This window comes from Cyrtonyx montezumae, unplaced genomic scaffold (assembly GCF_038088225.1).
Source record: "Cyrtonyx montezumae isolate F1298 unplaced genomic scaffold, pur_monq_1.0 scaffold_13, whole genome shotgun sequence".
Classification (NCBI taxonomy): Eukaryota; Metazoa; Chordata; class Aves; order Galliformes; family Odontophoridae; genus Cyrtonyx; species Cyrtonyx montezumae.
In genome coordinates, this window is record NW_027071859.1 from 36,549,731 (window position 1) to 36,569,752 (window position 20,022).

Below are 20,022 nucleotides of genomic sequence, written 5' to 3' on the forward strand. Positions count from 1 at the left end.
ACAGATGGAAACAATACTGTTTTATAGAACAATGCTGTAATAAAAATGCTAGTATGCTTCCCATTCTAGGTTTATGAGCTCAAACCAACAGAGACGCAAGGCAGAAATACTTTGTACACAACTACATCTTTTTAATTTTATTTTATTATGAGGGAAATCTGCATTTCATAGCACTTCCTATTGGAAGTGCTCATTTCATAGTCTAATTCAACATATTCCCTACATTCCCTTGTGACTCCTTCAACACCAGCACCTTTCAAACTGCAGACTGATTTGGCAGGATATAAATTTCTCTGTAACCTTTTGTTGTTACAGCTGCACTGCTATTGTAAGGCATGTAAGTGCTTTAAGATGCTGCATACTTTCAACTTATTTTGAGCCAATGTTTTTATTTAACACATGATTACAAATTGAAACTTGTAATAACTTTTTTTTTTCCCTGGGAAATATAAGAATTTAACTCAGCCAGTATTCCTTTAAAAAAAAAACAACAAATAAACCAACATTTCTTTTTACATTTTATTCAACTATATATTAGTTGTATTCCTAGAGGCAAAAATGAAAACAATAGCTTCTGAATTACAGTTATATTTTTCAACCTGAACCAGTGGTTGAGCACCAGGTTAGAAAGAGTTGCTAACTTAGGGAGATCAAGTGCAACCTGAATGATCCGAAGGGGTAGAGCTTGAAACCACCCCTCCTCACCCTCATTTAAGGGTTGGCAGGTGGGAGAATAGCATCTCTCTGAATAGAGATTGCTCTTATCTTGGAAGCAGTCAGCTGATTTTCCCCTTTGTTACCTGCTATTGCTCTTTAGTGCCTGTATCCCACTAGAAGGCACTGCCATCACCTTCTTTTGCCATACACAAGTAATTCATTTATTCCTAAAGTAAAATATACTAAAAAGCTGAAATTGTAAACAGCATGTTGTCTCATATTAGTACATTTTCATCACTGATGTTCCATTCCCTACTCCAAAAAGATAAAATAAAAAAAGTAGTACTACTAATACTCAGGACAATAGGCAGCAATTAAACACCTGATGATCCCTTTGAGCCTCACTTAAAACACTCATGATAGTTTAAAGTTCAACTCTGCTGTAGTTATGTGTTATATTCTTCACTGGTTTCTTTACAAGAAGAAATTATTTTATCCTGCAGAGGTATCCTGACCAAAAATAAAAATTGCTAAACCAATTTAAAAATAAAGTTAAGAGGCCCTCTGAAATAGAAGTACAGTAAGGGAAATAAATGTCTTTACTTGCGTTTTATATGTATATTACTTTGTATGTCATTGAGAACAGCACTTCTTCCTTCAAAGAGTTTGTATGCAATAATGCACAGCTAGCAAATGAAATACCTGATTAGTCTTAGAAAATGAAATTTTTTTTCTATTGGCATTAAATCAATTAAGAACGTTTAGGTAGTACTGAAACAGATTAAACTGAGTTCAGATTGATGAGTAGGCACAGACTGTATATGCTGTTTTTAACACATTCCCTTTGCTTTGGTTTCTTTCCTTCATGTTGCTTACCTCAAGTATTTTTAAAGCATGTATCACCCTAGAACTGAAACATTTTAATCTTTGTATCATCTTCTTTTAAGGAACTATTTCTTTTGCTGCAATTGCAGATAAATAAATAAATAAATAATCAGTGCACAGTAGTATGAAGGCTCAATTACATTTTCTACCAGAAGAAGAAAACATCATTGTTTCATCACAGTTCATTTAATCTAAGAGGAAGCCCAAATGAGGCTTCTAATTTCTGAAGGAGATGAGACTCCGAATCAAATATATCCATAGATTGATAACTACACCAAAGAAAATCTTGGAAACAACATTTGCATTCTTTCTGTGTCATTTTCTTTATCAGCAGAGAAAAAAAAATGCTTTTTTTTTTCTCCTAAAATGCTGTGTAGCTTTATTTCTAACAGAAGAGTTAAAAACAGTTAGCTTGCTAACTGACTGTACCTTTCCCGAAAAGGCCTTAGGACCTAATGAGGTATGAATTAATGAAAGAAAAAAAAATACATCCAAATATGAGCTAACATAACCAACATGCAAAATATTTTCTGTAGTCTTTGCCCAGTTAATAGCTTCCATATAAATATATACAACTGCACTGTGTACCAAGGTTGGTAGGCATTCCTGTATTAGCAAGGTATACGGCGTTTTGACACTGTAAAATTTTTATCTACATTAGTATTATTTCCCCATGTTAGTAAAGGAAATTTCTACTTATAAACACTCTGTAGACATAAAAATATACGTGAAACTGCTGAGGTGAGTACAGTGCTTTTACAGTGGCTGTAGATTCTTAGTTTTATTTTAGTGTATCACAGTTTTTATTAATTTTACAACTTAAATAAAAAAAAATACATAGTTTTGTAAGGAAAAACATGGATTTTCTACACTTGAAAATTACTTTTGAGTTTGACCTAACTTCTATACGTAAAGAATAGCTTCATTTCTAAAACGATGGAACAAATCTCTAATAAATAAAACAGTGTAGTGAACCATTCCATAAATCTCAGGATTAGTTTCATGAGAGACTATAATTTTTAATAAGGCTTGCTTATATCTGCAGCTTAAGGATTTACAGTCATCCAGGGTTGTTTCAAAATCACCTCTTCAAACTTATAACCAGCAAAAACAAAATATATCATTTCCAAAATATAGCATTTCTGCTGCTGTTGAAAGGTTAAGTGATGACCCACAAAAGCAAGGTTGTCTTTAGCTTCTGCCAGAGACTGATGAAACCAAACAAGGAGCTCTGAAGTATGAACAATGACTACATAATTTTTTTTGTTGTTGTTGTCGTTATGTCCCTAGGGATCCAATTTTATCAGATGCAAAGACCAGCATTAGGAATGAAGCACTAGGAATAGAATATTGATTCCACATTTCCAGTACCAAGAAAAACAGAATGAAAAGGAATATGAGGAGGGATGTATGCTCTACATGTAAAGGTAGTATCCTCTGTACTCCTACGCTGTATTTTCCTGCCTGGAAATATAACTCAGAATTAAATTTCAGTATTAAATTAAGTTTCACTGGATTTTAGAACTTAAAATCCTCATTTCTGTTGTCACTAAATGAACTGTGATGCAACAATAAGGTTTCCAACTACTGAATTCTCACTTGATTGCCGATCCCAAGGGTATTTTTTCATACTTATCCCTGACAATTCAGCATCTTCAGTCTTCTAGGATAAAAGGTGGCTATACAGAGGGCCTGAATGAATACTGAATTGTAAGTGAGAGAGAGATTCGTGATTTTGTAAAAGATTGAACTACTAAGAATAGATGAAAAGGCTAAAAGCACAGGCTATTCCTCCTTTTGTGTTTTCTCTAAAGCCAGAACATGCTATTACAGCATAAAGAGTAAGTGAGAAGACAGAAGATAAAATGCAAGAAAAAATTATGAAAGCCACAGGAAAGATAAGAACATACGCTGGAGGTACATGAGGTAAAGGTACACCTTGCTCTAATAGGAAAAACGAGCAAGTACAAGAGGAAGAAGGAAAAAGATATATAACATTAAAAAAAATAACCAACAGTATTACCACTGGCATATTAATCTCCCTTGTACAACCTCATCTAACATAATAATTTAATTCCATTACTATGCAGAAAGGCTTTGAGGAAATTGTAAGATATCATGGGTTTGATTTTTTTAAATCTTAGCCAGTAGATTCAGCAAAAATGTTCAGACATGACAGAACAATATCAAAAAATGCATTTAAGTTTTTTTCTCTGCTTAGAAGAATATATTTACTACTTATACAGAAGAAATGACCAAATAAGGATTCATATTTACTTCTCAAATCTTAAGCTACGTAATTTTTAAACAAATATTAGTTCTTCCATACTGTAAAGAACAGGTGAAAGTTAGTTATGTCCTCTATAAAACATAAATGAATAGTATCCTAACAGTATGTTTTCTTTTGAAGAAAGGAGGAATGAACTTGGAAAAAAAAAATAGAAGAAAAAAGAGAAAGGAGAAAAGAAGGAATCTCAGGTAAAAAAAAAAAAAAAAGTCTGTCAGCTAGTCAGTCAATGATATGGATATCAAATGTTCAACTTTCAGTTGTCTACTGATATGCAAACTCATTTATTATTAAAGTGCAATGTTTCTGAATCACTTACAGTGTTTTCCCTGTTAATGAAATTCTTCAAATGCTTGCAGATAATACCAGAAATGCACATTACTGCAAATGCATTTCTCCCATCAGAGCGCTCAGCGTAAAGAAAACATCATGCAACAAATCTGCCTGCCCATTTTCTCAGTCTTCAAGGAGAGCTGCAAGAGCACTTGAATTTGTTCATCTTGTTTCTCTCAGCTCAGTGAGATGCTCATTCCAACTTGTTCCAGCCCCTACGAGGTGAAATCAATGAGGATTTTGCTATTGATTGAAATGCAGACAGAATCACTGCTGCCACTTATGCTCCATCTGTCAAAGGGCTTAGAAAGGTGATAAAATAAACCAAAACAATCAAACTGGACCACGGGGATCAAACTTTTTACAGCCACTTTTCAGGAAGCAAAGAGGAGAAATGCTTATATTCTCCAGGGAAACCGCACTCTTCATTGAAGGGAAAATTCATGTTGAGTCCATCCGAGTACTACGAGCAACAGCTCGCCTTGACAGGCCTCTTATGCTTCAGGGGAAAAACGAGCATCTGTTTTTTCATCGATTTGTTTGCTGTTCTCACTATGGCAGCTTTCGCAGCTTATTTACACAGTTTTAAGAACCGCACACCGCCTTCGGCCTCCGGCCCTCCCTTCTTCCCACAGCCGCCGCGCATGCGCAACCGCTCGGGCATGCGTACTCCAGTGGAGCGGGGCGGGATCGTGTCCGTCCGTGGCGGCCGCTCGTACTGCGTCGGGTTGGTGAGTAGCGGCTGCCGGCCCGCGGCACCTCTCCTGGGCTGGGCTGGGCTGGGAGCAGCGCGACGGGGGAGATGCCAGCCCCCGGGGCGGGGGAAGGGAGGCGAGGAGCTGGGCCGGGGCGTTCCCCAGGACTGGAGAGGACGTGGTGAGCCGATGGACCGCCCTCACCTTGTTGCTGGGCGGCCTGGTATCCGTAGGCTGTAAGCGCGGTTATAGAATGCTTCCTGTGTGTGATGTCTTCTCTTACCTTCACATCATCAAGGGTTGCCCGCAGTCTTTGAAGGCCTGCAGGTTTCAGCGTTGCTTGGCTCTGATCCATCCTTTCGGGGTTTTCAGGTTCTTCAGATGGGAAATTGTGGCAGCTTAGAGAAGCTTTGATATCTGCTATGGATTTTCAACTTCAGGGTTTTGGATGGCTTTACGTGTGCCTACACTACATTACTTAAAGAAAGTCACTTTTTTCCAAACTGCTTCCTGTGTTGTGTGTTCATTTTTTACATTTGAGGAGCATATGAGCAAATAAGTCTATAGTATTTGCAGGCTCTTGCCACAATAGTTATACTTGTTATTTGAAAATGCTTTCTTTGTATTGTTTCTCTTTTGGGCTCAATGAAACTGGAATGAAAGACAAATAAGCATAGGGCTGGTTATAGAAACTTATCATTAAATCCCACATTTTGTGTAGGTGAAGAAGTATATTCTGGGGAAAATGATGGGGTTAGGGGAGAAAGCTGGGTTGCCATCTGTCAAGCTGTATGATTTTTTTCCTCTTAAGGGAAGGGACAAATAATAGAAGTTAAAGCTATTCTGTAGAGTAGCGTAATGGTTTAAAGGATTGTAGTGACGAAGAAAAAAAGTGCATCACTGTCAAAAGTGAGCTTGAATGAAAGATGTTATCTTTGAGACAGGTTCACTTTTAGGAGTGGTTTACAGAGTGCTTCAGCCTTTTTTCATGGAGCTATTATTTGTTTTAGGAAGAACAGCTGGAGGTTTTGTACCACTGTGATAAGTTTCATACTATTTATTGCCTTGTAAGAAACAAATTAAATGAGGCAGAAGTTGTCATAGAGGAATAAATGTATTTAGAGAATTTTTTTTTGCCTATATAGCAGCTTATCAACTGCAGATTAAGTAACTGAAAGTGAGTGAATCCTATGAAAATAGGAGTTCTTGTGTTTTGTGTTAAATTTTCACATTTTTTTCTGATACATAATAAAGGAAACTGTAGTATCTGTAATGAAAAGGAGAACCCAATGGGCATTGTTGGACTTACATGATTTCAGTTTGGATCTGAAGGTAACAGTTCATGATGTGAAGAAGTGTACAGGGTAGTGAAGAGTACGTGGGCCATGTTTCCCAGAGATGTGATGTTTACAGTGGAAGAGATGTTTTAGTGGATGCTTTGCTAAGGGAATTTACTTTTGTAGTATTTTGTACTTTTCAAAAATGATTTTACATATTTTGTGACTATATATATATATGCATATACATACACAAAATTCAGGGGCTATATTTTGAGCTATAGTCGTTCTTGTCAGATGGCATTCATTAGCTGTCATTTGAATTGATAGCATGCAGAAGTGTTTGGAAAAAAGGTAGCGATCAAAATAAAAACCTATTTTGTACATGTTTAATGTCAAACCATATTCAAACAGGTTTCCTTAGTATCAGAAAGAAATGATGTAATGTTTAAATGTGTAGTTTCAGTGGTAGAAAATAAAGACTATACGTTCATCTGAAGGAAAACAGAATTTTGTAGATGTAGTTAAGTTATTAGTCATGTAAAAATGTAAATTAATGTAACAAAATGCTCGATTCCTAATTTTCAAACTAGTAAGATCAAATTGCATGTGCATTTTTAAACTACAGGTGCTTTTTCATACCTGGCAAAGAAATGACCTGTGGTGTAAAGAAGCCTGTGATCCACAAGTAACTGAAGATTCCTAAATATTTTGAAAAGACCTTGCTGTGTTTTGAACCTTTTCTGTGTTTGCACAATGATAATCTAGGCTAATTTACCCTTTCTCTGACCTATTATAGATAGATATTTTTGTTCTTGTTCTTTTAAAATGAATTCCCTAGCCAGCAGAATGACCTTGAGCTGTTTTCTTATGTTGTTGAATCAGTAACTAAAAAAAACCTTGGAAGTTACCAGTAGTTAACAAGTCATCGTACAAATCAGAGCAACTGCTTATGAGGTCTAAACATGCATAAAGCTGAAGTTTTTCAGGATGACTTCTTCCTACTGAGAAAGGAAATTAATTGCTGTTGGATCCTGCACCTCAATGCAAGGTACTTCTTGTGTATATAAAAAAAAAAAAAAATGACTTGTGTATACCTTAGTGTATGAGAACTGTTGAATCATGGCCTGGACCACTGATGGATCACCTGAGGTGAGCACTGAGTCAGCTGCAGGAGCACAGGTGAAGGCAATGCATCTGTGTGACCAGAAGGAGTGGAGTCTGGCTCCACCTCTCCCAGACCCCATTTAAGGGCTGACTATGGTGGGGGAAGGATCTCTTGTTGGAGATCCCTCCCTTGTGAGGTTTTCTTTTGCTAGCCTTGATCTTTGGAGGCAGGTGAGCATTTTGCTTATTATCAATTCTGTCTTTACCATCTGGATAATCCTTCTAAAATATACCATCTGTTTTGGCTACCTATACCATTTGGTATTATTTGTTTGGGTTTTACCCTGCACTTAGTAAACTGAAATCTTTTCTAAAATTTGTGTCTCAGTAACAGATACAAAATCACAGCTGTGCTATGTCGTATGACTTTTGAATTGGAAAATTGTTTTAAAGATATTTTTTCCAGTTCCAAGGATAAAGCTAACTTTGGTTAGCAGTCACCTGTGGCATATTTGTTCAGTATGTTTCCTTTATATTACTTTTCTGCTGTGGCAGTAGTGCTGAGGAGCATGATTTGCCTTCCATTGTAAGGAGTAGGTCTAGGTAGAATTAAATGAGGTAATGCTAACATTGCAACTTGTAACTCTTGAATGCAACTGTTAAAGTACAAGTATGTATGCCAGTGCCCAGCTATGATATGGTGACTGTGCTAGCATGCAAAACACAGTCTGTTAGGTTAGGTAACACATATTCATTTTAGAAATTTTGCTCATCAGTTTTATGCCTCTATATACAGGTATTAGAGATTCATAGTACACCGTGGTAGACCAGAGTCTGTCCTGATGTCAGATGTATCAAAAGCTTCTGATGGAAGTACAATTCACGTATATGCTGCTTGCTTTTTAATATATTAGAATTGTACATATTTTATTGGGAAAAAAATATTTTTTTGAAATAACAGTGTGGAGCTCTAACATCAGTTCCTGACACTTCAGAAGTAATGCTTCATGATAGTGAGGTCTTAGTACAGTTTGGCAGAAGTTTAGTAGCTATGTCAAGCAAAGAAAGGACTATTGTTTCTTCAATAAGGAAGAAAGACCTAACAAACATTCTACTTATAGACTGTTATCTCTAGTGAAATCTCTTTACTGAATTGGAGGAGAAACTGAAATGAATTAATAGATTTAAGCAGTTAAATGACATTGTTTCTGTTTGAGAAAAGTAATTAAAATTATAATTTAGAAAACTTCGTTAAATTTTTGAGATGTGGGCATGATAGGTTAGAAGAAAGATTGAAAGTATCAGAAAAATAGTGTAGAAGTACTGTGCAAGTCTTTCTGAAGTTAATTTATTAGTAGGAAAAAATTCCAAATAATCTTTGGTAAAACATTAAGACCAAGGGATGGATTGTGTGCTGTATAAAGAGAAGTCTGTAATCTGATGTAAAGTGATGTGAAGAATCACAAGTAAAGTGAGGTAGTATAACCTTATATGCTATAAAATCATTTTCCCTGATGGGAAAGGGATGTTTTCACAGTGCAGTTATGCAAGATTTGCTGCTTCATTTTCTTTTTCTCCTTCCATCTGTGCTGTTAACTCATTTGTTGGCATTACTGCTGTTATACTTGCTCAGCTGAGCCAAATCTCCAACAAAATAAAAGGGCATCTCTTTTGTTGTCTATTTTTGAGATGTTGGTGTGATTTTGCTCTTTTGAGCATATGAGTGACCTTACTTTGAAAACCAGAGTATCAGAGATAACAAGATACCGAGAGGAGGATCAATGGGAAAAGGTTAGAAGCAAAAGCAAGACTTTTTGGCAGTGTCAAAATGCTAATCCAACTCAAACTATGTTGTTATAAAGAATTTTAGAACTTTTTTTCTAAGTTTATCAAATCTAGAAGCAACAAGCATTCATTACAATTGAATCTATACGTTAATGTATTTTAACAATTTTAAGTAACCTTAGAAAAATAAGGTATGATATTTCTGAAGTATGTAAAAATGACTTGTGTATAACTTGGTACTTTAAAGTCAGATTATACCATTTGCATGTCAGTTACAGAAATACAAAATCATTTCTATGTTATGTCTAATGACAGTTGAATCAGAATTTTGTTTCCAAGATCTTCCATTTTTATGTGTAATTGTTCCATACCATTATGTGATCACAATGGAAAAAAATTCAGGTATTCTCTGATTCTCTTCTGTTTAATGTGGAAGGGGAATTAGTTATAAAGTAATTAGGAATTTTAGTGTACTGCTTTTCTTTCCCTTCCTTCCAGTGCTGCAGTGTTGCTCTGCACTATTGATCTTTGAACTTATTCTGGGAATTGTGCATGAAGTGCCATGCAGCTCTGCTACCACGCTAACATGTTATCAGCAATTAACTTGTAGCCTTTCTGTCTGAAGTACATCTTTAACACTAGGCTGGCTTTTGTTTATGTAATCCAACAGATTTGAATTTTAGGTATGAAAAGTTGGGAAGCATTATAGTACAATGCTTAATTGGCCAAAAATATTTAGTCTGTGAATTGCTTAATTTAATGAGATGGTCCATGAAGCAGTTAGTGATAACAAACCTATATTCTGAACATAAATTCTAATTTGTTTGCTATCTCAGTTTGGTTTTTACTCGTTCTTTTAAGTTACTCTCTCGTCATGGCTTCTGCTTTTTCTTCTTACTATTTTCTCTGCTATTTTGGTCGGACTTATCAAAATAGAGTACGTCTGAAATAATCATGATTTCATGGGGTTTAATTGAGATAGGAGAAGAACAAAGTTCAAAAGTAAGACGTTTAATAAAATCTAGATTTCCTTAGTGATAAACTTTAATTTTTGACACATATTCTCAAATGCATAAGTGTTTTTGTTCCTTCTCATTTTAATCCTTTAAGAAAAGTTGTCATTAATGCAGTGCATGTGTCATATAATTATCTTCCAGTATTTCTGTTGTGTAGGAACTTTACGAACAAGCTGTGCTACTAGACAGTAAGAACTCTGACTTAAAAATCTTTGTCTTTTGATCAGTTGCAGCCAAAATTGGATGGATTTTAGCGGATTCTGAAGTATGACATCATGGCAAGATTTCGCAGAAGAACATGCATCATTTTGTTGCTTTTTGTTCTGTTTATTTGCTCCATAATGATGGCTTTGAAGACTCTGAGACCTGACAGAGCTGGCTTTGGGGACCCATTTGGACTTGGTTTATTGCCCGAGCTTCAACAACGGACAGAGCTCTTAGAGAGTAAACGGAGTTCATTGAACAGGGATCAAGGAGATACTGTAACCCAGATCAGTAATATGCACGCTGCTGCAGTCAATACTATGAAGGCATCCGTACCTTCTGTGAACAAGTTGGAAGGAGAGCTGTCTTCTCCTAATTATAACTTTCATATATTCTATTATAGTTGGTTTGGGAACCCACAGTTTGATGGCAAATATATTCACTGGAACCATCCATTGTTGCCACATTGGGATCCCAAAATTGCAAACAATTATCCAAAGGGAAGGCATAATCCTCCTGAGGACATTGCAGCCAATTTTTATCCTGAACTTGGATCTTACAGTTCAAAAGATACTTCTGTCATAGAAGCTCACATGAAACAAATGCTTTCAGCTTCAATTGGTAATGAATGTTAATATTTCATCATGATTTTCATATATCCAGACTTAAATCTTTGAATGAGCACGGATAACCAGTTTTTTTTTGTGCAATTCTGAAAATGGGTGAAGTTGCTAAATGTCTTTATTTCTTAGTTGTAATACCTAACCAATAACTTTGATCTTCAGAGCCACTTCTGATGAGCATAGAAACTAAGAACTGTATCTGTAATCCTTTAGGTGCATATGTTTCATGATTTAAACTATTAAGCAGTGTCAACACGTGTAGAGAATACAGAAACTGTTGTTAGAATATGTTGTCTGTCTGCATATTTAATTTTGGAGGTGAATTCTTAGGTTTTAATAACATTTCAGTAAGTCATGATGACAAGGTAATTAGAGCAGTCTGTTCAAATAGGAGCATTGTTTCCAAATACATGTTGTGTATCAACAATTATATATTAATTATGTCAAAAAGACATGCAGGATTATGGCTTTTATGGAATCTTTATGCATTATGTTCATAGATGTTCTCATTAGCTACAGAAGTTTCTAATCCTAAACTTTTCACATTCATGTGAGATTGTTTCAGTTTAGCTAATAACAGTTTATTTCCTTGTCCAAAGGAAATAAGTAATAGAAATAACTCTCAAGATGAGTTAATGGTCCCTTTCTTAAAGGGGTATATAGAAAAGAGTATTTATTGCATTTTTACTCTCATTCTTTGTTGTTATTTTATGCCCATATTATGTTTGTCATCTTTAAAATAAGGAGTTACATAGTCTAATACTAAGCTCTGAACAGCTTCTATTGAAGCAAAATGACCAGAGCTTATAGAATCATTCACAGTGCTAAATCATGTTAAATTGAGTTGCTTTCATTGACTCAGGCAGTAAGGATGGGTATAATTGTTACATTTCAATTAGTAGTGTTTGTTTCTGTAATCTTGTCTGTTTTGTTTCTTTTTATCCTAACCTGTATGTTGAACTATGATTAATACAGAAGTAGGAGTTTTCTTTCTTTTCTTGGTAATAGGATAACTCCATTAACAACAGGAACAGTGGGAGAAGCAGAGAAATCTGATATTAGTTGTCAGGATGCACTTCTTTTAGTCGTATCTAAATCAGACAATGTATTAGTATGATGAAGGCAGAGAGAAGGTGTGTAGCTTTAGAATAATTTGACTTTTCTCATCCTCTAAATAGAATGCTGATAAAGCTGAACTGAAAAGATGCAAAATACTAAGAAAAATGCTTTGCAAGAGAAGGCTTTTTTTTTAATGACCTTAAGTTACTTTTCCATGTAACAGTAGGTAATACATGCTTCTTGTAGTGTGTTGTTTGTGATTGTTGTTGTTTTTTTTTTACTGGTATTTATCAAAAGTTAATTTTTTGGCTGTCATTCTGACTTTGGGATTTAACTGCATTTGAAATTGTTTATCTAGATTTGATCACAATCATTTACTTTTTTTCTTAGCTTATCATTCAAATATTTTTTTTTTTTTTGTAAGATTAGTACTATATTCATTTTTTGTATACTCCGAAGTTACTGTTTATAGTTTCTTCTTTTGGAATCTTAGTCAAATTCTAATCCTTTCCTTCTGTGTTTTACGTTTATCAAATTTTCTTTCCTTTTTTGAAACTTTGTCAAGAATCTCTGAAAAGGAAAAAAGAAAAGGTAACTGGTTCTTTCAGCCAACTTTGTGTGATGATCAAAGGTATATAAGAGATTGAAACTGAAAGAGTCTCATTCAGTGCTTTCGTGTGTTATTCTTAGTTTCAAAATGTGTTGTATTCATCTGTTATTCTTCAGGCTGCTTGGTGGATCTTCTTAGTTTGCACCACCCTGTTTTTATTGCAGTATGGTTTGAAGTACTTCATTTCTTGTGAATGACTGTACTCTGGTTTAATAATGTTACACTGATCTTTATTTGGGCAAATCAGTCTCTTAATCTCTTGAAGTGATTATTTTATATTTTTCTATATAATTTATATAAGGTCTGCTCCATAAGTAATACCTCCTATTTTGTTCCACTGGGCCACAGCTTCAGAGGCAGGTGAGTCAAGCTTCCTGAGTGAACAGGGAAGCAGTTGAGTTTTGTGTACTTTCAATAGGATTTCTTATAGCACATTTCAGTAATTCATGGGTGTTTCATTGGTTTCTTCTCTGCTTAAAAAATGACATCCATGGGCATTCACTGATGTTTACTTTTCTGAGCAGTTATGGAGATCAAATAGTGGAAGTGAGCTGAGGTGGTGGGTAGTGTGTTTCAGTAGTGGTGATAGCTACAGTCGATCATCTCCATGCACATTTTTACAAGTGCTGCATACAGGCTCTTGTTTGTCGCTGGTGTAAGTATATTGCTAATCATGGTGACTATATTGAAAGAGTATTTTGTAGCTGAGGGTTTGGTCTATCAAACAGTTATTTTGCTCTGTGTATCTGTTTTAGTTTCCATGGAAATAAATAGGAGACGTTACTTTCAGAGTGACCAACATTGATTTATTAAGAACAACAAAAAAAAAAATCAGGAGAAGATAAATGTCAGTGTGATTTAGGTTCCTTGAAAAATTGTCTCCTGATCTTGTCCTTGTTTCTTAATGTTTTAGAAGAGGCTCTTGACAGATGTTATATACAAGATACCTTAGAAAAATGTACCATGATTACGTTAAATTTGTGCTTTTTGTTCTTAATGTCTTCTGAATTTTGTTCTTTCCACTTTGTGTTAAATAAAAGATAGGTGATAAAATGCAGTGAACTATTGCATTTTTCTTGCCCTTGAACTGACTGTCTCTTGTGATAGTCCATGGTTTGACTGTTTTTTTTTTTTCTGGATAAAATTTGAGAATATATGCTGTGAGTAGTTGGCTTGACCACTCCTTTGTATACTTAGATGAAATTTGTTTTTGGCTTTAGTAGATGGTTGCACATTTATTCTAATTCATGGTTTTTTTTGAATAATTTTTGACTTTTATTTTGATGTTGTTTGTCGGGGAAGTTATACTTCCCTTTGACATTACCAATACTATGTGTTTTAAATTTTTGTCGGTGATCTGAGTTACATATTTCAATCTTTACGTAGTTAAATGAACCACAAAGACTTACTGTACCACGTGTTTAATTTAGTATTGTTAGGAAAATTATCTTAAATCAGCATTGTGTGTATATACATGACTGTCTTACTAACATATTACATTATTTCCAGCTGTACACCTAAGCAGTCTTTTTTTATGACAGCATTTCATTTTGGAGAGAAAGGTATTAATCTTCCTGATTTTTTTTTTTTTGCTTTCAGGGGAATCATTAAGAAAAATTACAATGTAGGAGCATTGTATTTTTTTTGTCTCTTTTGCAAGTCATAATAACTTAGTTTTGAGTTACTCAACATTTTAGATAATACTTTTAAAAATTCCTTTCACCTAACTGGAAGGGTAAATTACAGCATTGGGAATGCTTGTGGCTAGAAGGCAGAGTGCAGGATTATGGTCACTGCTTCCTGTATGAAATGATTGTTTTGTAATAGAGCCTGAGATATAGCACAAATATTGTGAGGAATAAATCTTCAGTCACGTTGCATAGTCCATGTCTCTGGAGTGTTCTCTAGCCCTATGTTTCCTCTGTGTTCTCCAGTCTATTGTGGCACAGCTGTAACAACACAGGAGCCTTTTCCAGCACCCCTCAGTAAAAACTGGTGATTATGATGCTGCACTGGAAAGTGGAAGGCAATGTCAGTGTTAACGCTTGGGGTATTTGGTACAAACTGTTGCCCTGTTCACCTGACAGATGCTTTTACTGCTGATTTCTTTCAACAGTAGAGTGCTGAGATTTCACAAATGATTGGAAAGTGATTTGAAATGCTCATTTAGACCATATAGATTTTACATCAAGTAATAATTACAACTCTTGATAAACTAGCCGCATGTTGCACTTTAAACAATTTGAAAGCTATGCTTTATATTTTCAGGTGTATTAGCACTTTCATGGTACCCACCAGGTATGGCTGATGAAAATGGAGAACCAACTGATGATTTGGTGCCTATTATTTTGGATTATGCAGGCAAATACAATCTAAAGGTAAAGTATTTTTAGTATTGGTAAAATAGGGCTACATGGTAAAAGATGTTTGTTTGACCCATGATGCAGATCTGTCAAGGAAGGTTTGTGAAGTAATTTTGGCTTCTGTCTTATTACACTGTAGTTTTTCGGGGGCTCTGAAAGTAGGTATTTGTACTCTTGGACTGTACTATATTTTGCTAGACATAAGCAATATTGCCTTATAACTAGAATAAATATCACAATGAAGAATCTAAGTTTTATTTTTATTTTTATTTTTTTAGGAAATGATTATTAAATCATACAATACTTGTTTTTTAATGATTTTTGGGAATTGAGGGAAGTATTATGTCTTTCAGAATGTAACGGATGTGTAAGCTAAGTGACTTTGAGGAAGAAGAATGAAATAACTTTTCACTCTACCATGTAACTTCTTGGTACTTGATCTTAGAGGTCAGAGAGAATTATGTATCAGTATGAAGAAGTGTCTAGAGGTTCCAGTTTATATCAATGTCTTTATTCCAGAAAGTATCAGGAAAAGTTGCCTTAGGCAGTAAGGTCATAGAGATGCTGCTCTGACTTTAGGTGGAGTTACTTCAGGGCATGAACAGGAAAGGAAGGAAATGTTACTATTACTTGCTTCCAGAAAAAGCTGAAATTCCAAATCAGTTAAGTATGACATCTGTTCTGAAATTGTTTTTTATTTTGTTTATATTTCGAGTAAACCTTGTATTTTACCTTGAGTGGTCAGAAGAGAGGAAAGGGTTGAAGGGAACGAGGAAAGCATGTACTGTCTTTTATTCTTTCCAGATAATAAGGTTTACTTTTTGAATGTTTTAAGCAGCTGTATGCATTTCATCTCTGGAGGGTGCTGTCTGTACTAGGACTAAAACATTCTGTTTATCTACTCTCACTTTAGTTGTCAGACTTACAAAGACATTTCTTGTCATTAGAAGCAGCTTTAGGTACTTTGTCTGGCAAGAGAGAATAGGAAGATTAAATAAGATACAGAAGTAATATTCAAACTTGCAATTTTTTTGCAAAGAATTACACTGTGGCACATTGCAGTCTTTTTTTTTTCCCCTTTTTTCATTTTTAATAATTTACTGTTAAAAAAAAAATTATTTCCCTAGCAGTTTTCAGATAATTTTATGGGACTCGATCTCTTGTTATTGCTCAAGTCTCAAAAGAACCACGGCAAAATTCAAATGAGGTACCAAGGAAAAGGTTTATAATATTATGGTAATAATCACAACGTGGATGGAGCTGCTGTTACTGTTTAGAATAATTACTGGAATACAGGTATTAAGTAAAGATGCTATCACAGAATTCTCCCTTCACTATATTGTTTTTTTTAATATTCTCATATGAGTAAATGATTATAGTTAACTAACGTAGGTACACCAAAAAAGCAATATTTTTATCTGCTATTTTATAAAAACAAAGAAAAATCTACTAAAAAAACCCCTAAGATTTGTTTTCTTATTTTTGATTGATGGAAATAAAGTATATTACAGCACTTTTCAACCTGTCTTGTTAGTTCTAGTAGTTTAGTGTAATAGTGTGCCAAACTATATTAAAAACACCATAATTAAAATTGCTACTTTTGCAAAGTAGTTGAGTGCTTCACTAAATGCATTGTATTCCCGAAGTTGCTTCTGAAAAGCTAGTTGCTTTGATTTATGTAATGTATTCCTCCCTTGAATTGTATAGTTGAAAACAACAAGGTTTTTACGTTGATGCATCTTCACAAACATGGGTTAAATAGTTCTGTGAGCCCCAAGCTTAAGTTTAGAACAGTGGGGATTCAGCATGTTAGATTTCGTTACAAGGATAACAGCATATCAGCAGTTGTTGTGCTGATAACTCCATAAAATTTTGAATTAAAATTTTCACATGCTCTATCTTAAAATCTAGTTTGACAGTGGAAACTCTTCTCAGAAGAGATGTATTATCAGTAGCAGCTTTAACATGTTATGTGGAAATTCACTGCTTAATCAGTACTTGACATTCAAATAGACTTTTATGTCAGTTGTTAGTTTCTGCTGTGGTTGTTCAGTTCTGTGTAACATGCCTACTACTCCCTGTTGTGAGAGAAAACAAAGGCAATGTTTAATATCAGTGAAAAAAAATGTAATATTTGTTTATATTAGTAGACCTTCCTGGATCTGAAACTACTCATCTTAAAATTGACTTAAATTAAAAAAAAATGTTGATTGTTCCTCTTTACAGAGGAGCTATTTTTAATGTGACCAGTACTTGCTTCATGTAATATGCAGTGCCTAAATATTCAGTGCAGTATTTTTGTGCTGCTTTACTATGCTTTTTTTTTTTCCAGGTCACTTTTCATATTGAGCCCTACAAAGATAGAGATGATCGCAGTATGTACCACAATGTCAAATACATCATTGACAAGTGAGTGCTTCTGAAATGTTCCTTTTGTATGTTCTTAATATTCATTCAGGGAAGTTCTGTATATTATATTATATTTTATTATATTAGATTCTGCATATTATCTAGAGCCTGCTAGAATTTATTCAAAATGTGTACTGAGACTGAAGAAAACTTTAAGAAACATGGTTTGAATTTCAGTAGTACTGAAACTCAGAAGTCTGGTTTTTTTAAATATTGAAGCATGAACTATGTGTAGACATTCAAGACACTGCTTTCAGTATTCATTAATATCATGAGACATGATGCCTCAGATGAAAGCAGTTCAAGTATTAAGTACTCAACTATATGAATTAGACATACATTTTTATAGTGACAAATGAGCAGCAAGCCATAATATGTTGACCTCTAATGATTTTAATTCAGCTTGACAAATTTAGTACAGCTACTAATTGTTTTGTTCATCAGTGCTACTTACAGTCTTGTTTAGAGAATTGCCTTGCAGAGGAAACTAATACCTATAGTGCAGTTTAACACAAACACTAATTAGTGAAAATAGTGATATTTGCAGATTCATTATTCAGTCCTCCAACTGGATTGAAAATGGATATGCATTTGTGTTTTGATGCACGTTGACTGTCTTTTAAATTATAAATAATAAAATTATAAATCCTTTTTAGAAAAATAGATCTTCAATTTAAATTGTAAGTCAATGCTTTAAAAATGGCAAATTTTGTTTTAATGACACTCACTTGCTTTGTAGATATGGAGCCCATCCAGCCTTTTACAGGCATAAGACCAGCACAGGCAGATCTCTTCCTATGTTTTATGTTTATGATTCTTATGTAACAATTCCTGAAATATGGGCGAATCTGTTAACTGTATCTGGATCCCAGACTATCCGAAATACTCCATACGATGCGCTATTCATTGCTCTTCTTGTAGAAGAAAGGCATAAACATGATATTCACAGAAGTGGCTTTGATGGAATGTACACGTACTTTGCCACAAATGGGTTCTCTTACGGCTCATCTCATCATAACTGGGCAAGCCTAAAAGCCTTCTGTGATAGCAACAACTTAATGTTTATTCCAAGTGTGGGACCAGGATATATTGACACCAGTATCCGACCGTGGAACAATCACAACACCCGGAACCGTGTCAATGGAAAATACTACGAGACTGCCTTTAACGCAGCGCTTTTGGTGCGACCAGAAATTATTTCCATTACATCTTTTAATGAGTGGCACGAGGGTACTCAGATCGAAAAGGCTGTCCCCAAAAAGACTGGGCAGATAGTTTACCTTGATTATAAGCCCCATAAACCAAATGTTTACCTAGAGCTCACTCAGAAGTGGTCTGAGAAGTACAGAAAAGAAAAAGAGCAGTGGCTTATGTGAGTTATTTCTTCGGCAGTCGTTTCTTCTCATATTGAATACAATGAGAAAGAAATTGAGAGCTGAAGAATCTGTTATGAAATGCCTTTTCTATGCGTATGTTTATGGTTATATCACATTAATATGTATGCACTACTACTGAATTTTGAAGAGTAAAAAAGTGTGAGAATATTGGCATCTCTCTCATTGGATACTGTAGTTCAAGAATGCTTTATTTTAATTAGTAATTTGCATGTTGAGCTTTGAGAACATCTGCATGGGGTAACTACATGACTGAAGTAGTACAAAGATTTGACAGATATTTGTATACTTTACTCATGTATTTCTGTTTCTAGTCAAGTGATCCTTTAAGCTAAATTTAATCTTGATAGCTTGCTTTTTGCAGGATGCATGTTGTAGCACGTGGAGCGATCTACAGCTACTGTTCTTATGCTTTGCACATTGGGAATTCTTGGTTATACGATTATTTTATGGTAAAAACACTGTATGTATGTCTGATGCAACATTGGTGAGGTTTTATTTCATTTTAAAATATGTATTTTTGAAAATTGAGTTCCAGAGAACTACTGAAATCTTTCTAGTTTACTTGTATTTGTTCTGTTCAGTACATGCTGCATCCTGTTGCACGTTTACTGGATGCTGACCGACTACATAGTTTTTCTATGTTGGACTTCATAAAAAAAATAAAAAAAATCCCAACAACCAAATAAAACAACAGAAAACCCTGAAACTTAAGAGTGGAAAATTCTAAAAATACAAAAAAAAAAACAACCCACAACTGTGATTATATGTCGTCTGTTGACTACAGACACAGATTTAGTTTTGTTGGGTTTTTTAACATTCAAAGATTCTAAAGCTAATATTTTGCTATTCACACAATAGGTATAATTTTAAATTATGCTTTTTCACTTAATTTTTGGGGTGATGTAGTATGGTAGCAGTGACATCAACTATTCATTGATTTTATTTGAAATCAGATTTCAATTTTCGTGCATTTCCAAGATCTGGGACAGTAAATACTGAAGTCTTGTTTGTGTTGATGAGCTTACTCAAACACTTACTTTTAACAACATAGTGTGCCTGGAAATCAGTTATTTTTATTCCTAAGAGTCTTACCTTTCCAATGTAGTGATTACTGTTTTTCTTACTGAAGCTTGAAAATGTCAAATTGCATGGGTACATCTCCTCAAGAATACATTTTTGAAAGATGAGTTTTTTGGGGAAAGGGGATGTGGATGTTTTCATATAGCTTTATAGGAAAGCAGTAGAGATTGGCTTATTGCAGTATATGTTTATTTGCAGCAAGAATTTTTTTTTTTAAAAGCTGCTCTTGTGTTGT

The 20,022-nt window shown here is 34.6% G+C and overlaps 1 protein-coding gene across 2 annotated transcripts; it reads left to right on the plus strand.

Moving 5' to 3' along the window:
* Positions 1–4,840: 4,840 nt before the first annotated feature.
* Positions 4,841–19,405, plus strand: MANEA (mannosidase endo-alpha). Of its 2 annotated transcripts, none has more exons than XM_065731033.1 (5): positions 4,841–4,893; positions 10,270–10,867; positions 14,807–14,916; positions 17,234–17,310; positions 18,050–19,405. In XM_065731033.1, the coding sequence occupies exons 2-5, from the start codon at positions 10,318–10,320 to the stop codon at positions 18,684–18,686; spliced, it is 1,374 nt and encodes a 457-aa protein (XP_065587105.1). In that variant the 5' UTR covers positions 4,841–4,893; positions 10,270–10,317; the 3' UTR covers positions 18,687–19,405. The 2 variants fall into 2 exon arrangements, with proteins under 2 accessions (XP_065587105.1, XP_065587106.1); XM_065731034.1 differs by lacking the exon at positions 4,841–4,893 and adding an exon at positions 8,978–9,032.
* The last annotated feature ends 617 nt before the right edge of the window (positions 19,406–20,022 follow it).